The 20,935-nt window shown below is 38.5% G+C and overlaps 2 protein-coding genes across 2 annotated transcripts; one reads left to right on the plus strand and one right to left on the minus strand.

The window, feature by feature from the left end:
• Positions 1-316: 316 nt before the first annotated feature.
• Positions 317-2,676, minus strand: LOC118818470 (schlafen family member 13-like). Its single transcript, XM_036585736.1, has 4 exons — positions 2,262-2,676; positions 2,055-2,171; positions 1,241-1,952; positions 317-1,144 (listed from the first exon to the last, which is right to left on the minus strand). The coding sequence occupies exons 1-4, from the start codon at positions 2,551-2,553 to the stop codon at positions 376-378; spliced, it is 1,890 nt and encodes a 629-aa protein (XP_036441629.1). The 5' UTR covers positions 2,554-2,676; the 3' UTR covers positions 317-375.
• A 5,650-nt stretch (positions 2,677-8,326) lies between these two features.
• cd151l (CD151 antigen, like) lies at positions 8,327-20,539 on the plus strand. Its single transcript, XM_036585544.1, has 8 exons — positions 8,327-8,572; positions 12,228-12,312; positions 13,166-13,357; positions 17,317-17,391; positions 17,685-17,789; positions 17,929-18,087; positions 18,673-18,759; positions 19,742-20,539. The coding sequence occupies exons 2-8, from the start codon at positions 12,229-12,231 to the stop codon at positions 19,799-19,801; spliced, it is 762 nt and encodes a 253-aa protein (XP_036441437.1). The 5' UTR covers positions 8,327-8,572; position 12,228; the 3' UTR covers positions 19,802-20,539.
• Positions 20,540-20,935: the final 396 nt, after the last annotated feature.

The following is a 20,935-nucleotide window of genomic DNA, read 5'->3' on the forward strand; positions in this document are numbered from 1 at the left end:
ACAACAATATATCACTACCAGGACAAAATGTTGTATCTCCATTTTTGTCATCTTATGTTTTTTAAATATAATTTGCAAACAACAGCTGTCTTTTACATTGTGTTCATAATTGATGGACCAACATAAGTAGTTACATACATAGATATGTAAATGGATACAGACATACATACATATGAAGCTGTCCCAAACAGTTTCATAGAGACAGACAGAGAGATGACAGAAGAAAGACAAAATGAAAACATAGCAGCTTCAAAACTGCTACAGAATCATTGCAACATTTGCTTGTTTAATCATCACTGAATTTGCAAAAAAATGTTTTTTTTTGGTACATTATCCTTATGTAGCAAGTTTTAGAGGTGACAGGTTTTAGGGCTTTTAGGTGGCTCTGAGTAATATATACAATCTGATCCTTGCTCTGGAGAACGCACTGAGAAGAATATTGAGTTGAATTTCATTCTGGAATGGATGGACAACAGGGTCAACCACAATCACGATGTTCCTCTCTAGTCCAGAGAATCTGCGGATGGTGTCTAACACAATCTTGTTTTGATCCACTTCTTCTACAGTGCCAAATAGGACAGGTAACCTCTCCCCTCTAACTCTGTACCCTCTTTCACTGAGTTTTTCTGTGGTTGAATACAGAACAGCAATATCCCTTGCAGCGTGCCCTTCTTGCAAAAGTCTTTTGACAATTTGGGCTACTTCTGCCTCCACTGACTTGACTTTAGGCAAAGTGACAAGCTCTCCTCTAAAATGATGGCTCAGCTTTATATTCTTTCTCATATTTTTGAGATGTTCTGCTTCAACAAGTTTTGAATTGTCTGCAATTCTGCCAATTAGACATGACATAGCATCAAATACATCTTTGGAATTTCGTACAACCTCAGAAAGGCAAGCTGTTTCTTGAGAAGTCAGAGGTGGCAGACCATCTTTAGTTGTGTGACTTCTCTGAAAATAGTCCACAAAGATCCAGAAAATGCCATGCTTTCCTTGCATCAGGCTTTCAGCCTTCTTGTACCAGTCACCATCCTCCACTCGAAAGTTCTGTCCTTCATCAACAATGATGTGTTTAATGCTGGTGAAATTCTCCACAGCCTTCATCATGAAGCTGGCTCTTGTCTCACATAAGCAAACAGATTGTTTCCTGAGGAAAAAAAGAAGGTTTTTCTGTGTAAATACCTGAATTTGTTAAAAAAAAAATCCTGTCAAAATGAATGAACTAATTCCTATTACGACTCACCTCACAAAGTCTCTCAATCCTACGTTTTCACAGAGATACAGGATGTCTGTTTTCTCACAGCTGTCAGATTTTTGTATCCTCTGTATTTTCTCCATGGCAATCAGGGTTTTTCCTGATCCAGGAGGCCCATGAATGAACAGACGTTTGATGCCCGTGTACCCATGTAGGATGGAAAACTGCTCTTCTGTTAACAGATTGAAAAACTCGCAGCCGAGTGTGTCGCTCAATGGTGAGGTGAAACTCAGCACAACTATAGCTAGAGACTGCAGTAAGGCCACTACTTCCTGAACATGGCCCAAAATGTAACTCTCTGGATATGGAGGCCCCTCATTGGCCTCATTTGGTATCAGCTCTCCTGTCTGACAGTCAACCAGATGGGGGATCACACAAAGTCTTTCTGTATATCCTCCTAGATTCACCAACTTCTGCTTGATATGAAACGCTGTTTTGCTAACATACTGCCAGAGTTCAAGACTCCCCTTTTCAACCCATGAAAACAGTGTGGGATAATGGTCGGTAGAGATCAACAGGGCTTCACAGATGACAGCCTCGTTTCGTTGTAAGTTGACATCAACTGCCCAGCTTGTAGACATGACTAAAATTCCAGGTCCATTCTTTGACAGAATGGGGCGAAGATTTAACAAGTTTGGGTACTTCACAAAAACCTCCTGAGGGATAAATTCGTGCTTTATGTTGATTTTTTCCCCCTGAACTAAATCAAAAATAAGCACACAAAACAATATTATTCAAATAAGCACAAACCCCTCAAATTACATTCTAAACATAATCTAAAATGACCACGTAAACTACTTACCAGAGAATATTCTCTCCTGGAGCTTTGCAATGTTTTGAGTGCTGTAGACAGGTCTGCACTGAGGGGGGGAATCCTTTAGACTTAACACATTCTCAAAACGTTTGATCAGCTCATGATCTGTAAAATGACCACACAAAGCAGACATTAATTTAAAACATTTTATTCTATCATAAAATTGGGGGAAAAAAAATAATAACTTGAATGTACCTGGATCAGAAAGTTGCATTTTCCCCAACCAACTGCTTGCATTTATTCTTGCGATTTCATCCTCCTCAACATGCCAGCATTTCGGATCCTCTTCAAACACGGCACAGCAAAAGGCTTGGACTTTTAATGCAATAATATATCGAGGCTCCTCAATGCTGCCGTTCTCAACTCTGAAAACTTTAGAATTCACTGACCAGTCCATTTTTTTCGCACAGTCTAAGAGATGAACAGCCCGAACCTTTACTCTTCTACAAATATCTAGGACCATCTCTTTTATAACCTGGGCGTTCATTCCCTGACCACAGCCAACAACTTTTTTGGTTTTGTCATCAACCCCAACGAACAGAAAACCCCCTTTAGTGTTTGCAAATGCTGAAAGGTACTTAGGAAGGTTCTCCTTTAGCCTCTTCTCCAGATTTGCTTCACGGTCAAAGCTTTTGAACTCAACATTTACACTTTCACCAAAATCTAATGTCTGATTGAGCTGTGCCACCTCTTCATCATAAAAAACTTCAGCTTTCTGGGTCAGCTTTGGTCTCTTTGCACAAGGTACAAAACAGGAAGGAACTTTGTGTTTGTTCTTTATGAAGTCTAAAACTCCATTAGGAATAATGGAGGGAGTGGATGTTCCTGATCTTTCCCTTAGGCCACTGTCAACACTACAGAGCCTTGCTCTTTGACTATCCGGACACCATGACTTCACAAAGAGATGTAGTGTATTACCATGTGGTGTGAATTCAATGAAATCCTCAATAACTGAGGGATGCAGTAACTTGGTCAAATGCTCCTCCACATCTGCCCCGAGACCCATAGTATCGTAATCATAGTCTTTATTTTCAAACTCTGCTGAAAGGATTCCACCTCCAGAGTTTAACAGAGCACATACATGCTGCAAAATCGCATCTCTTTGAGGCTCCTTCTTAGTTTTGTCCATGTATCTTCTGGCCTGCTCTCCAAATGTACACTTTTCGATCCAGAGATGCTGATCATATAATCTCTTGCTTCCTGCCAATGGATCAGGTTTGTAAAAAGCCATTCCCTCGGTGGTTAGTAACCTTTGCAATGAAAGAGGAACGGTTTACTTTACAGTATGCACACATGGAAACAGCAGTAGCAGCCAACTCAAAACCTGAATTTTGTCCATATTCTATCCATTTTTTAGAAATGGCAGTCTGTCATATACTCTTAAACAGATGCTTTTTCAAGGGTTCCTCAGTAAAGGCAGTGTTCCTATTTAGAAGCATTTCATGCTTAAATGGCTCTGTGTGCAGTGAGATGATTCTCTCGATTGATAGAAGTGTTGCATATGAGGCTGCACGATGGTGCGTTGTTGCCTCAAAGCAAGAAGGGCCTGGGTTCAGTTCCCCGGCCTGGCGACCAGGGTCTTTTCTGTGTGGAGTTTGCATGTTCTCCCTGCGTCTCTGTGGGTTTCCTCCCACAGTCCAAAGACATGCAGTCAGACCAAATGGAGATACTAAATTGCACCTAGGTGTATGTCGATGTGGATGTGAATGTGTATGTCTATGTGTCTGCCCTGTGATGGACAGGAGACCGTCCAGGGTGTTTCCTGCCTGCCGCACAATGACGCACGCAACCAAAGAGGCTAAGTGGCTTAGAAGATGAATGAATGGTTCTATATAGTCAAGTCAAATCAAATTTATTTATATAGCGCCTTTTACAACAAATGTTGTCACAAAGCAGCTTTACAGAGAATCCGGGTCCACGCCCCCAGTGAGCAAGCCTTGGCGACAGTGGCAAGGAAAAACTCCCTCAACAGGAGGAAGAAACCTCGAGAGGAACCAGACTCAAAAGGGGAACCCATCCTCCTCTGGTCGACACCAGATAACAGCACAGACACAAAACAGTATAAGTGGATACAGTTTTACACTTCTGTACAGTAAAGAACCATATTTTATGAGTGTTCAGTGTCAAAAACCACTCCAGCAAGGCTGTCTTAGATTACTTAAACATTTTACGAGGCTGTAGTGATGATTAAGGCATGCAGATAGCCCAGTGCTAACTAATAGGCAGACGTCAGAAGCTCCTTGCTATCTATATTAGCCTTGTGGAACCACTTCACTTTGTATCAAACCACTCTGAATTGCTTTGTTTACACCTCAACGACAGAATTATGCTGAAGGCAAAGGAAAAAACTCTTAAGTCTAACAGGACACAGACGAACAGCTGTGCATTATGCACTCAGTAGTTTATTGAGCAGACGTAGACTGTTGTTCAGACGAATGACTAACAACCAGGAAAGATTTAAAGCTGTCTTACCGCTCTCTGTTCGACAGCAGAACGACAAATCAAGTTTACTGTTATCCTACTGAACAGGAAACCCCCTTTAGTGTTTGCAAAAGTTTATACACCTTTCTCTCCAACGGCGTGGACGGACGACACACTGATGAATCGGTTCTTGAACCAGTTCCTTAATCGGTGGAACCGACTCCCCACTCAGTTGATACCCGCAGTCTAACGACCTCTGATTTCGAATAACTTTTCACAGTTTAACTTGATAAAAACTGCAACATAAAATATTAAACATATTAATAGCAACCCGTTCAAGTGTAATAACTTATTCCCTCTGCAGATAACTCTGAATCAAATATCACGAGGCTGAAGCTGAATTCTTATTCGCCAGCTTCTTACCGAATTTTCCCGTTCCACCTTAAATGGTGCAGCGGTAACAGTCTGGCGCCTCTGGCCTTAGGCAGAGGAACGTAACTGCAGCAGAGCCGGTTTATGAGGAGCCTGGCCACTTCATATTTCCCCCCACGTCATATCAAAAACAGGACAACTAAACAGCAGAGGGCGCCCGAGAGTGAGTCCTCAATGAATGGGAGTAAACGGAGCTCAACGGCTAAAAACGAAAAGTTAAAAGTTTCTAATCACTCGCCCAGAACGTTTCTTTAATTTGAGAAAGTAGTAGGATGCATTTCACTAAAAAACAAAGAAAACTCACCAATATATTTCCTTTTTTTTTACAGTAAACGGGTTTTGGGCAGCAGAAGGCGGGCTTTACTGCTAGAGCGTGATGATTGATTGGCGAGCGGAGCAGCTCATTGGCTGTTCGCGCTCACTGACGTCATGGACATCCATGAGGCGCCGTTTTAAACTCCTATAGCTCGAGTTTAAAAGCTCTTAAAAATATAACAGCGGTGTTCAAATGTTTTATGTTGTTCTGTGTTCAGGAAATGATCGAATTCCTTTACATTAAAATGTTTAAGCATTTATAAACTATGATTTTGCTCAAATGCTCCATATCAACCCATTCATTTTGGACTCACTCGGGAGCGCCCTCTAGCGTTTGAGAAAACCGGAAGACATTCCAGAGTGGTTAGTCTCCTCTCTACAAGTTCTCTGACTGCAGCACCATTAAGGTGGGACGGGAAAATCCGACAAAAACGTGGCGAAGTGTCCTCTAGCTTCGTTTAAACATTGCTGCATGTGGATGGCGGGGATGGATAAAATAAAGTTCGCTTGAATAATCACTGATAATGAAGCAGACTTAATTAATCAGTTCATTCTCAAGGAAAGAGAACATGTGGTTGAACGAATACTCAAATCATTCAAACGGGCTGTTCGAAAGAGTCGGTTTGATGAACCGATTTAAGCTGAATAATAACTATTTCGTCAGCGTCCCGCCAGAATTTGATAGCTTCTTCTCTGGCTCGCGTGCAGGCTTACGAAATCTGTGTGGCGCTCCCTGTTGGTTCGGAGGGCAATTGAAGAGAAAATCATACAAATCAAAGTTCAGCATTTTTGCTGCACTGTGCGGTACTGTGTGTGGTGGACTCTACTGCTTTGGAAGGGGTATCTTTTGGTGCCTTATGGCCCATGTTCATGACATATAGTGCAAACAGAGCCCTACCCTAACTTCTAACAAACATGTACCAGGTGTTCATTGTTCCCTGTGGCTTAGTTCAGGTGTGGAGGGAGCTGAGATAGAGTAACAATAAGTGGACCGTCTGGGTGGACAGGTTTTAGAACCACTGGATCACTGCACATTAATGATGAAAGCAAAAAACAAAATAAAAATGTCAGGTACTGTAAGTTGAGAAATAAACATGATAAATGAATTGGTCTGCCACCTGCTTTTTTTTTAAAAAACTGGCATTTGAGCAATGACAACAGAACAGCAAGAGCAAACAGATCTGTGTGTACATTATTTAACAGGTGCTATAGAAACAGGTGCTATAGAAAAAAAACCTGTAAAAACAAAATAAAGAGAAGGAACAGAGATGAAGTGATCAATACAAAATAAAATGGGTGCGAGATTTATCTACAATGTTGTGTTCAGTAATTCAATAATAATATATGGTCTAATGGTCTTCTAATTTTGTCATTATTCAAAATAGCGTAAATTTGATTAAAATAATTTTAAAAAAGATAGAAAAAAACGGACAAGGGATCTGGCAATATCTGGCATGTTATCATTTTTGTGATCAATTTCATCACAATACAATTTTATGGGTATATTATAGGTATCATCAGTACATCTACAGCACTGACTGCATGTATCATAAAAAGACAGACTTAGACCAATTACAGAGAGTCTATAAACAGAGAGTGTACACTTACTGAATAAACTGAAGAGTAACTGTAACTGAGTGTATGTTTTCCCCTCTCCTGTATATTTTTAACTCTTTATTACATGGTGTTGCTATATGGCAACAAGTAATTTCTTTAAATCTTTAACTACAATATAAAATATTTTCTTTGTATATAGCTGGTATACTTTTTTGTCTGATTACATTGTTTCCTGTTGCAGTCTGTGTTTCTTTTTTTCAGACTTACATCACATGGTGAAGCCTGACTTCAGAAGCTTTCTCAAAGTTGGTATACAGTAATTATACATTTATAAACAACTGTTGCATATTTATTCACAACTACTTAAAAAAAAGATTGAAACATAGTCTGTTAGGGATTATCATTTATTGTTCATAAATGACATCACTTTGTATGCTGTCTGTTTTATATAAAATGATAAAATATAATTGTTGACACCTGGCAACAGTATGCACATATACAATATTTTATTTTCTATACTTTTCTGTATTTTAAAAACAATTATGCATAAATTACCAATATGCACATTTCTTTCATGCTTTAATGATGAGCGTGGCTGTGCTTTATGGCAGTGTGTTAGTTTACTACAATTGTGTTCACTGCAGATTTCAGTTCCATTGTCACATCCTGCTTCAACATGGCAACAATGTTCAGAGCGTTTACTCCTAAAATATTTTCCTCTTAAAAATACTATTAATTATGTCATTTTGATTAAAAAACATATTTTTGCAATGTATATTTGATAATTCCTGCAGTAAAAAAGTTTAAATTGTTTATTTTTTCAAGTGTTGAATTTTAATTTGTTCTGGTTGTTTTACATAGTTTTTAATTGCCTTTTAAAAAATGCAGCGTGTCTATTCCAGCTTCACAAATTCAAACAAAATGTTGTGATGTGTATTTTGAAAATGCCAAAAAGTATAGTGAAGAGAAATTATGCATATTTCATTAAACAAACTCATTAGGAGTGATCTGATGTGAATTGCTCTATTCTAGAGAAACTTGTACAGTCATGATGGTCCACAGCAGTGGAAGCAGACCGTTTTTCAGCAGGGTGATGACTGAGACATTGTTTTATGGTGGTTTTGAGATGAGAATCTGGCCTAAAATCTGGGAAAGTGGCATGGTGGAGCGTGTATAATGCAGAACAGTACCCAAACTACCCAAAACTTATAAGGCAGAACAGTACCCAAACTTACTTTTTGACTGATTTATCATTAACAACATTACATGTTGTTTTGGATGGTAAATAAAGTGGCTATATTTGTGTTGCAGGCCTAGCAACCTCTGGTTCCTATCACCACCACTGTGAAGAAATCAGAGTCTGTATGTCTCTCTACAGTCAACCATATCACATCAAACCACTCTATTACTTTGTTTACATCTCGTACATCTTTATTATGCAGACATTTTGAAACACGAGTGGATTCCCTCTTTAACGAGACAGACAATAATAAAAGCCGGAGGCTGTGAATTTTCGCTTTGGCCCTTCCCCACCCTGCTGAGTGGCTGGGTGGGGTTCAGCTAGCTGGGCCACCTGGAGCTGCACACAGGAAACGAGCTCCCTGTTGTTTTAAACACACATGCATACGGGCATGAAGAGATTTCACTGAGTTTAAGTCGTCAGATCTTTCTTGGACTATCAGAGACGTCCCGACTATAAGAAAACTCTCACTATAAGAAGAACTGTAAGCTGTAAGAAGTTCCTAGTCCAGAGGAAGCTTCCCTGCTCCAGCTGCAGCCAGGTAAGTTAGCTAACGCTGAAAGAAAGCGCCGGGTGCCTCTCTGCTGCTAAGCTACAGCTAACTGCCTTCTTATTCAGCATATAAGTCAGTGGTACCAACAGGCAGCTTATTAACGTTAACTTGAGAAAATAAAAGTCTGTTTTCCACGCCGAGCGGCTGGTCAGAGAGACGTTTCGTCGTTTATTTTCGGGGTAGCGTTTGTGTTAAAGCTGATAGAGAAGTGGTTTCTAACGTTACCAACTAATAAGTAAGCCATAGAGGCAGGTTAGCTGGTGGCTAGCGTTAGCTGGCTGAGTAAGTTAGAAACAGTAATATAAGTTACAAAAACAAACACAGTTGCTCAGAAACAAACAGCTCGCCGGATAAATGAGGATAAATAGTATCATTTGTTGCTCGTCGAAAATAGGTGTTGTATAGGTGAAATGCAGCTGGACAAACAGACATAAGGCTGCGCTGTTTACACATCATTTCTGTAAATGCTGCGCTTCTGAGTTTTATGGGCTTTTAGTAGTTCTGATAATGAGCCCAAGGCAAATACGCCAAATATCCATAAAATATCCATGATCCATAAATGAACCAGCAATTAGAACGACTTTGTAGCTTCGCTTTTTGTTAGTCGTCCACAAAGAGAGAGAGAGAGAGAGAGATGAACACACACTTGTCCCGACCAGGACTGCATGAGTAGAGGCAAGTCAGACATTACTCACATTACAGTCGATTGTCTATCAGCCGCCTGAAGTGTTCTCACTATTATCGATATGACTAACACTGGAGCCCAACCTGGAAAAATTAACATGACTAACACTTTTCTCTGGGATGTATAAACGATGATTCCTGGTTGAATATTGACAAGCAAGCCTGAATGAATTCATTCTTTTCAAATTGATTGTTCGCAGCTTTGTCCAACGTCAGAAGTCCCCTTCACCACAGCACTGTACACACTTAAAAAAGATGGGTTCTTTAGTTAGCACCATGGCTCTGTCTAGAACCATACGTTCTATATAGAACCATTTCACGCTAAATGGCTCTTTGCATTATGAAATGGTTCTTCAGATTAATGGAGAATGTGCTGTATATGGCATCGTAACAATAGCAGAACCCTGTTTGGTGCTGTATAGAATCATTTTTAATAAGATTCTATACAGAACCATATACAACATATTCATCAATCTGAGGAACCGTTTAAGCCTGAAATGGTTCGATATAGAACTATAAATAGAAGCACTGCCTTTGTTAAATAAAACTTAAAGAACCATCTTTGTGAAGTGTGTGTGATTTGAAGATGTGTGTACTGTTATTGGACTAAATCTAATTAGACATTACCGCAACACAGCTTTGAGGCTTTTCCTGCTACTTGTTCCACAAAGTGTTTTGTTGGTTTGGTTCACAGTTTGTGGATTCAGAAGTAATACAAACCTTTTTTTTTTCTAAGAATAAGCAAAAAGCAACAAATAAAAACTAAATATCAGAAATGAGAAACAAATATGTGGACACATTGCAGTAATTAGGGTTAAAAAATGCCAAAAAACTTTAAGATAGAAATGCTCTACCATGTCTGCCATGACCCCAGTCTCCCCTATCTGTCCATCAAAGTGTATCCGTGTTGTCTAACCACAGTAAGTGGAGTCTGCTGTCTTGTTGGAGTTGGTGGTGTCTGAGTTTTAACCTTCATATACTGTTTGCCAACCTGAACATAGATGATTATTACTCTCATAGTAACTCATGTTGTGAACATTTTGAAATGCAGGGCCCATCTTTACTTACAAGGCTAGGGGCCAGGATTGTCCATTTGTGAAAGCAGAGCGTCCTAATTTCACAGAGCAAGCAATAAAGCAGTCAGTGTTGATGGCTGCTGTGAGCTCTGTGTTGTTCTGAAATACAACTGTGTAATAGATGTGAATAGAGCTTTGTTTGTGTTTAATTGACAGACAAACTAAAAGGGCTGGACGTTACTCTGACAAGTAGGTGATGATTCCCAGAGATGGAGGGGCCTGTTTTTACATCACCACTTCTTAATCAGTGTGTGCAGACAAATACTCCAAATATTCGCCCCCACATTTTGTGGTTGAGTATTTGCCACACTGTTCTGTGTGGGGAAATGTGATGAGTGGAATACTTGGTATGGTGCACTATAAGCAGTGCAAATAAATAGCAACAGTGTTTTGAAGCCTCCTAAACATGAAGCATGTTTCTTCTAGAGTTTCTTTACCAGCAATCTTCATTAATGTTATGTAGGTTTTACAAGTTTCTGTGAGTTTTCTTGAACCAAGCAACTTTATTTATCTCTGTTCAACTGAAAGTGCTTTTCCCTTAAATTGATAAAAGGATTGTGCACTTGTACATCAGGGAGTAGACAAAATATCTGAATTACCAGCTGAAAAAGAGGTTATATTTTGTGCTGACCTGGCTAAAGCTTAAGAGCAATTTACCAGTTAAACATGGTTCTCAAAATTATTAAGGGTTTTTTTTTATACTAATCATACATTTTTGCTGATTTCACACAAATTGGGTTACAGACCTAATGACAAATGTACTGTATAGGTTCAGAATCATGTATTAGCCAACCTGAAGGATGTTTTAAGGTATTATTACTATTGTTTAGCGTAATTCAGTGATGTGATTTCTCCTTTTAGTTTATTTTTGTCAGGATTTTTACAATTATGAACAGCTTTTCCTCAATCCGTCTTAAACACGCTCAGTCAACTGAATACGTTATTAAAGATAATCCTTTTTAAACTAATATTTATATTCAGTGTCATCGTTAATTGTCATCATTTGGATCTCAAACAGGTTGTAAGTTGCTTTTTCACGCCTGAGTAAAATATACAAGGATCCTCATCTCAGGTTCCCAGTGGCACAGCTGAGTATTACATGCAACTCTGTTAAGTGATCCTCTAGACTGATCATGAAGACTAAACTTCATACATTATCTGGCTTTTTATCAAGTTTTTTGTTCACTTTTCCCCTCCGGTACTATATCTTCCATTTGTTATAACCTGGACCCTGTGCTTTATCAAACGTTTGTTCACTTCTCTGGTTTGTGGAATGACAGTCAGAATTAGTTCCAGAGAAGAAACAGTCCCACAACACTGATTATAAGCTGTTCCCATCATAGACTGCTAAGAGAGAGAGAAACAGCAAAGCAGACTGTTAAGAGGATTTAAAAAGGGAATCCTCTGTTGTTAGCGAGTCTGGACTTGAGTGGGTGGGAAAGGCAGAGGTAAGGTAGATGACCCTGCGTCCCTGGCTTTAGGTTTTGATTCATTAAAGGGGAATTCCACCATTTTTCAACACTTCTGCATAATTCAGTTGTTGAGATGTGAAAATAGAGTCGTTTCATGTGAAATGGTTAATTGTAGAGAAACGTACTGATTAAGATTTCTTTGCAGTGGTGTTGATAGTGGTAAGTCTGAAAATGTGAAACTTTCTTTGGGTACTTTTTTGCCTCACAGCAACCTGCATGCAGTATCTCTCTTCTGTGAATGTGTTTTAAAAATAAATTTTAGGTCAGAACCTTAAAACTATTGTAAAACACTTCCTCTGACATCAGGCCACATTTTCAAAGTCAGTTCATGTAATAACTTTCTGTGAGGGAGCTTCTTCAGACGTCTGGTTTCATATCACCCCTGCTAACACCCTCCCTCCTTTCTCTCAGAATGGGGGCATACGAAGAAAAGAAGACAACATGTGGGACCGTTTGCCTGAAATACCTTCTGTTTACTTTTAACTTCCTATTCTGGGTAAGTCAGTCAGTTTTTATATTATTTAGAGCCTATAACCATTAAGGAGAATGCAACCCTGTTAATGTTATTTTGCTTTAAAGGCCCCCTATAATGGAAAATGAATTTTGCCTCACATTTTTTTTTAAATAGGAGTTTGATATAGTTTGCAAACTTTAAACATTGCTACTTTCAAAATACACTGTTCACTCCTCAGCAAACAGCCCTTTTTACATTTTTGTGATATCACAAAAACAAATAAGCATACATATATACTGTTGTGCACACTTGGGCAGCCCTCCCAAGTATAGTGATGGCCTGCCAAGTATATCTTGTCACATTTTAACAAAAGCCATGTCCTTTTTGTCCTGTTTTAACAATTTACAACAAGAAAAATATTTCATATTCTTAGAAACATAATATAACACACAGTATCATTAAAGCAAAGCATCATTCTTTCCCTTTGTGGCCTCTGTGGCCTCATCTCTTTGACCTGAACCTTCACTTTAAAGAAGCTTTTGTTTATCAGATATCACTAATAAGATGAAATAAACTTATAAACTTGAAATAAACTTATGACAGAGCTTATGTAGATATCCAGACATGCTGGAATCCCTGACATATTTGCCTGTACAGCTCTCAACAGTTTAGCCCCACCCATTTCAAGGAGTGTTTCAGCATAGAATGCTTTTTAAATGAGGCGCAATTTAAGGCAGACAGTAAGAACATAGAATATTTACATGTTTCAGTCTTACAAGCACGTAAACAAAACAGCCTGTTTAATTCTAGGGAACATAAAAGCAAGCATCATAAGTGGATTAAAAAAACATGATATAGGTCCTTTTAAACTCTTTAAATTTGCCTCTTTTCTCAGCTGGCAGGTGGCGTTGTGATGGCTGTGGGGATATGGACAGTAGCAGCAAAGAGTGACTACATCAGCCTGCTCTCCTCCAGGATCTATGCTGTGTCTGCCTATATCCTCATTCTGGCAGGGGTCATTGTCATGATCACAGGAGTTCTAGGTTGCTGTGCCACTTTCAAGGAACAGAGACGACTTCTGCGAGTGGTAAGATGAAGAAATGTATGCACTTGCATTATGTACATACACTTGAACATCTACTCACGTAGCAGTGTCCTTACAGCAGTGTGGCAGGATGGTACACCAGAGGTCTTCAGATCTGGGCTGTGAATCCAGATTCGGTTTTGGATTTTGTAATCACTGGTCTGACCTATTGATGTAACTTATTGATTAATTGGCCACCTGGTGTCATACCTACCAATGAATACAAAATGCACGACTAGAAACTGGATTGAAGGTCCGGATTTGTAGAATGCTGCTATACCCAGTGCAACTCTGTCCCTTCCAGGGCTGTCAAAATAAACTTTGATATTCAAATGTTTATCAAATCTGTTCAAATAATGCACATTCAGATGTCCGTTTGAATGTTTAAAGTCTCTACTGTGATTCCCAGTATGCTCCAGGCCACTTAGTTAACGTTTTCACAAACGACAGCTACCAAATGCACAGAAAACATGACATTGCTGACCACAACAAACAACACAAATTAATTGTTTGGGAATGCTTGTAAATATCTGACTGCATTTTAACAACTTCGTCATTCTGAAGAAAGCAAGATGATTATGTACTGAATAGTGCAAATGGGCAGAAATACGTTTTCTCATGAGGTAACCGAACGATTAGCTTCAGATGGCTCTTTTTATGTTTTTATTGTAAGCTATGTAGTATGTAATATAATCATATAACATTTAAGTCCAGTGCTGCTAAGCAGCTACACAACTACTGCAGCCACCTGCACCAGTGGCTACAGACTTTTACTTTCACTACATCTGGTGTACCAGTGGCTATATGACACACTTGTGTAAAGCATGCTAGGTATTGTAATGAGAAACATTGATGTACGAAACTGCAGAATATTGCACAACATCACAAATAATATATCAAATGCCTGTTTTGAGCTTTAATGTCCTCTGGGTTATCACTTGACATTGACCAATATATCCCCCTGCAACCGCTTTCATGATTATACTTATCGCTTTCAAAAGATTCACACACACTGATGAAAATCTCTTTCCTGTCTGCTTGCAGTGTGTATTGCATAAAAGCAGCTCTGTTAATAAAACGTAGAATAGGGAATACCTGATGGAAGAAGGAGGAGTGTTCATTTTGGCTGGGTAACTCCCTCATTGAAATTAGAACAGTCCACTGCACAAGGACCCTGTGTCTTTGTGCAGAGACCGCTGCATATTTGTAAGTCATGCTGAAAGAATAGGCAGAGTTGGAAGAGGAGATGAGAAGGGAGTGGGCACAGTGTGGATCTGCAGAAGAATGAGAGAGTAGATGACCTGAGTGTAGAAAAAATGTACTGTGTGGCTAGTATTCAGCTTTTACTAAAATATGTATTTATGAGGTTTTAAATGTCAGTGTTTAGCTTTGGGGTGGGCATTAAGACAATGTTTTATCATTATAGTGATAAATTCCATTATATACAGTGGTGTGAAAAAGTGTTTGCCCCCTTCCTCATTTCTTATTCTTTTGCATGTTTGTCACACTGAAATGTTTCAGATCACCAAACAAATGTAAGTATTAGACAAAGATAACACAAGTAAACACAAAATGAAGTTTATAAATGAAGGTCTTTATTATTAAGGGAAAAAGAAATCCAAACCTACCCTGTGTGAAAAAGTGATTGCCCCTAAACCTAATAACTGGTTGGGCCACCCTTAGCAGCAACAACTGCAATCAATCATTTGCGATAACTGGCAATGAGTCTTTTACAGCGCTGTGGAGGAATTTTGGTCCACTCATCTTTGCAGAATTGCTGTAATTCAGCCACATTGTTGGGTTTCCGAGCATGAACTGCCTTTTTAAGGTCATCCCACATCATCTCAGTCAGATTCAGGTCAGGACTTTGACTAGGCCACTCCAAAGTCTTAATTTTGTTTTTCTTAAGCCATTCAGAGGTGGACTTGCTGGTGTGTTTTGGATCATCATCCTGCTGCAGAACCCAAGTGCGCTTCAGCTTGAGGTCAAGAACAGATGAGCCTTTGTGTTCTTTTTGCTCAGCAGGTGTTTCGTCTTGGAACTCTGCCATGCAGGCCATTTTTGCCCAGTCCTTTTCTTATGGTGGAGTCATGAACACTGACCTTAACTGAGGCAAGTGAGGCCTGCAGTTCTTTGGATGTTGTTGTGGGGTCTTTTGCGACCTCTTGGATGAGTCGTCGCTGTGCTCTTGGGGTAATTTTGGTCGGCCGGCCACTCCTGGAAAGGTTCACCACTGTTCCATGTTTTCGCCATTCGCCATGGCTTTTTGGATGCCTTTCTTCAGTGGGCTGAGGTTTTTCTGTAAGTGAGCTGGCAGAGCACAGGGGTGAGGATATAGAAACACCTTCCTAAAGTGTTAAGCAGGGCGGGAGGTGGAAGAGAGCAGGTCCAGGCAGGCTCAAATATGTGCTCCTCCATCACTGCATAGATGATTCACCTAACTCAAACAGATCAGCTTGCCTTTCAGACAGAAGGAGAGAGAAATTAGTGCACTGTGGAGTCCTGTGGTTTACACCAGTGAAGACTTGAAGCAGTGTGCTGGTTACTGAACAGCTAAAGTTAACCCTGTGAATGTATGTGGTTGCTCTAATGCAGCCTTACTCATAAAACATCAAGCCTATAAATGCAAGTAAATTTGCTTATAAAAATACATAAAAGGATTAACACTTCTTTGCCAAATCAGTTCATATGATATATTGATAATGAATCTCAGCCTTCCATAAATCTTTGTATGATAAAGTCAAAACTTACTTTTGCACTATAAGCATGCTAAAGGCAGGCTTAGTTAAAGACAAATGGTTTTAGTAGTGTTGGGTGATATGTTATCTAAACCGGGTACTGGTATTAGTGTCGCACTCCACGCATAATTTTTACTTTCAGTGGTATTAATAGATAATAGACATGTATTCATTACATGCTATCATGTATAATAGCTGCATTCCTGTTGTCATGGCAGTATAAATACACTATGTACATATCCTAAGGTAGGATAAACTCTTACGTTTGGATTTTTTATTTGAGGATCATTCTTTTGATCAGCAAGTGCAGATTTTCCAGTCATAGCCAGTTGAAGGAAATCTTTTGCCTTAAATCACTGATTACACAAACTTGTAATGGCTAACTCAAATCAAATGACTCAGATGGTGGATTTCCTCAAACTGAAATTCCATTCCATTCCTTAACCCCTTACATGGCCAGAGCCCACCGGCAGGCCCAAAGTTTTCTTCTAAAATCTAAGAATAGCTTAACCAGTTTGCATTGAAGTCCCTGTAGTCACTAATTAATAAGCCCGAGTATGTAATAAGCCTTTTTAAGGGGTTAAATGATTTTTTACAGATTACCGTTTACCGTATCTACAAAACAACAGTCCATGTTAATTTGCCTGTGTTTCCCTATTGAATATTCCCTAAAAGTCTTGGACTTTGCCTAACTATTGTGTCTAATTAAGGTGACTGACGACCGTATTTCAGGAAAACAAGCTGGAAGTTCACTAAACAAGCTGACTTTGCATACATTGATCACGCAAAATATGTCAAAATATCAAAATGTTCAAACTGTTGTAGGGGTATCATTTCTATTTTATTTTTTCTTTTGTCATTAATAATAAAAAATATTTTTTATACTTCTTGACTAGTTTTGAAAAGGAAGAAACATTTTTAAGAACTTTAAATGTTTATTGGTCGAGTTAATTCTCTTAATTCTCATTGTCTATTATTTCAGAAAAAGAGGGTATAAACATTCACACTCAGTTGTACCGTATGTCTGTCTTACACGACTTGCGACAACAAAAAAGAATGAATAAAAGAGAAATAATGAAGAAGATTTTTGTGAAAAACTTTATATACTCTGCACTTCTTTGAGGCCTGAACTTGATATTCCTGGGAAATTTGTCAGTTAAATATTACAGTGTTTTATTCTAGTTTTATGTCATTAAACTTTTTTCTGTTTGTGCACTCTTTCAGTATTTTGTACTCCTGCTGTGCATTTTTCTGCTGGAGATCCTGGCTGGTGTCTTGGCCTATATCTACTATCAGCAGGTAAAATCTGCTCTGCTGTTTAAACAAAAGCAGCATATGCTTGCTTTTCTGTCTGTGCATTGCCACATCCATTTTCATCTCATTTTAATTTCACCATATTGACTGATGATATCTGTTCAGGGTTAAAATAAGTTAAAATGTGAAAAGGTTGAGTTAAAATGAGACTTTGCTGTTTTGCTGCTATGGTATTAGGCTTACATGCTAGTGCCTGTAGCCTCTGTCTTTGTTGTTTCTGTTATGACTGAACATGGTGCAGCAGTAGTCTAGTAGTAAACTTCACTAATCTGTTCCAGCTGAATGAGGAGCTGAAGAATAATCTGAAAGAGACTATGGTGCAGAAGTATCGTCAACCTGACCAGGACCATGTCACCAAGGCTGTGGATAAACTACAGCAAGAGGTAAAAATGTTTGTGTTTTTAAGGTTCAGTTTGTGAACATGAGCCATGTGTGTAAACGGAGTAGCCAACAATTTGCTGTAATTCTGTTAAGATTTTTGTGTACATTTCTTGCTCTCACTTCTCTCTCTCTCTCTGTCAGTTTAAGTGCTGTGGCAGTAAGAATTCCTCAGACTGGATAGAGAGTGTTTGGATCCGCTCTGGTGACGCCCAAGGGAGGAAGGTTCCAGACAGCTGCTGTAAGACCCAAACAGAACTCTGTGGTGAAAGAGATCACCCATCTAACATTTACAAAGTAGAGGTGAGCTTTTCACAGCCTGTTGTGATGAATACAGGGCATTGCATTCTTTATCAGTTTTAGGCTTTATCAGTTGTGTACACTCTTAAAAACCAAGATGCCAGATGAAACTGAAAATGGTTCTTTTTGTTCCCTAAAGATTTCAATAAATGATTATTTTGAAAGCACCACTTTTGTAAGTGTAAAGTAGCTTTTTAAAGTTTAAGGAGTCAAGAAGAATCTTTTAGGAAGCTTTATTTATGAGTACATTAAGACTCTGGGAATGTAATATTTGAAGTTTAAACATCAGCTTGTCTAGGAGTATCTGCGTTAGGTTAAAGGTATACTGTCCTTACTGTAAAACTGTACATGTCATTGAGGATTTGTCCAGTAGGGGTCAGCAGCAGAGCTTGTAAGCCACTTGTAGACCAGAGCTACAAGAGTGGCTTGCTTATGATTTTTGTTAATTCACTTGTCCCATTTTACATTTTCTTGCTGATCGCTACCATGTTGGTCACAATGCATTTGTCTGTGTGATTGTATAGTTTTGTGGAGAGTATAGTGGGGAAAAAGAAGGAGCATTGGTTTTACTCTCTGATTTCTTAACAGGGTGGCTGCATCACTAAGCTGGAGATGTTCATTATGGAACACCTAAAGATTATAGGTGCTGTGGGTGTGGGAATTGCCTCTGTGCAGGTGAGGCATGCAGACATTTTTCACCGTTTCTGATGTTCTCTCTTAAGACATCTGTGAAAATACTGTGAAATGGCATAATACACAGGACTGAGAAGTCCACCCATCATTTATTTAATTCCCATTCAAAATGGCCATGAAGTATAAGTTATTCATATTTTAGGAGATATTTCTGTGGAGATTAGATATAAGATAAACCACTTGTTTAAGGAAGGGGAAAATCAATGGAAAAACATGAAAAAACAGGAGTTTTCAAAACTGGAGCTTTTTATTAAAGGATATAGAGAAAATGGAACTTGTAACAGCAGTGCTAGACCTGATAGACCACCAAACCTGTAACCATCAGATAAACAGTACTTAAAGCTTTTCATCTTTGAGGAGAAATTCAAGCTCCACTGTTTCTTCAGATCTGAAAAAAATCCACAGGTGTTTCTGCCTATCCTTTCACTAGAGGTGGGTTATATCATGATATTTTATCGTTATCATGATAACTTCTATCATGCTTCTCTGAGCATTTTGTGGCTATCATCAGCACTGAAAGAGCACAGACCAAGTGCATGTATCATCAAAAAGAGAACATAATTAGTAATGTTTAATTGGATTTAGTGTACCACAGCATGTAAAATGTAACTTAAATGTAGAGTAAAAGTCAACAACTTGGATCATGAGCAGAAAAACATCTTCTAAAACTGAACTTTGAAGGTGTGGAAAAATATCCTTGCAGATTTCTTTGGAGTCCTGAAAGTCTCCTGAAAAGAATGAAAGCTGTCATAAAGGCAAAGGATGAACACACTAAATTTTGAAAAAAATAAAGAAAAAAAAATCTATTAAATTTAGTTGTGTTTAATAGCCATTTTGACTGGAAATGAAATATAGTAAGGATGGTCTCATTTTGCACTGTCCTGTATATTTCCATAAAGCCTGCACTTCCTAGGGAACTTTTCTAACCCCCAAACCTGTAACCCACTTTCTTTTTCCCTTTCAGATCATTGGCATGATTTTCACATGCTGTCTCTACAGGAGTCTGAAATCAGAGCCGTACTGAATTGTCAGCGGTGAGCTGTAGTTCCAGAAGCCTCAAACCTAACATTACTTCAAGCCAATTCCAGAAGGGTACAATTAAGAGATTGTGCTGAGGACAGAGGCTGGTACTGATGATGGCATTTATGCATTGTGTCTGTATTGTGTATACTTACCGTATCAAGTTGGGAACAAATGTGCCTCTTATGAAGTGAATCGTTATACGCTGTGGACCTCTTGGTGTAAAGAATCAATGCACTTGAAATTCTTTTAATTGCCTTTAATAACAGCCTTTGCCTCAGTGGTTCTTTTAGTGACTATATTTAATCTAGAAATGTACTGCATACTGTAGCATGTACTGTATACTGTAGCTCATTTGACTGCCTTTTTGAACACTCCAATATACATGTTTGGGGTTATGACTGATAAATATTTTATATATGATGGCGTTCTTTTATTGTTTTGTATTTTTTTTTTTATTCCAGATTGTTTTTGTGCCTAAAAGCCTGTTTCCCAGATACAAATTAAATGCAGTTCTCAGCTAAAGTGATGGTGTGATATAGTCCAAGATCAAGCTTATGTAGTTTTTGTTTCATTTTCCTGTTAAATCAAAAATTAACAAGTATCTTCTGTGATGATATTTAATTTAGAAGAGAAAGGTTATCATAATAGAAAATTATATTGGCCTTAAGACACTGCTTTGTTCTACCTGTCTGTCTTTTCATTACAGTAATAACATTAAAAATACACCCATTTTATGGCCTTTTTGTGTTGCTATTAAATTTTCACAATTTCAGAAGTTAACAGTGCTCAAAAGTAGCCTTGGGACAGTTCTATCATCATTTTTTTTTAAGTATTTCTTTAAAAAAAAATTCGTATTATGGAAGTTTTACCATATTCAAAAATACTTTAGGTCTAACTGTACAATAGCAAGTTAAACCACCCTTTTTAAAAATAATAATAATAAAATAAAATGTTGGGACACTAATCCAAATGCGCACAAATGCCATGTTCAAGCCAGAGATTACCAGTGATGCTTTTGGAAAGCCACCGGCCCAACACATTTGAGTCAAGCTGCCTATTTTATTAGCAGTTTTAACAAGCCCTCATCTACTTCTTGCCATTCATTTCCACAATCCACAACATTATCTTAAGGCAC

The sequence above is a fragment of the Colossoma macropomum genome, unplaced genomic scaffold, assembly GCF_904425465.1.
Source record: "Colossoma macropomum unplaced genomic scaffold, Colossoma_macropomum, whole genome shotgun sequence".
Lineage (NCBI taxonomy): Eukaryota > Metazoa > Chordata > Actinopteri > Characiformes > Serrasalmidae > Colossoma > Colossoma macropomum.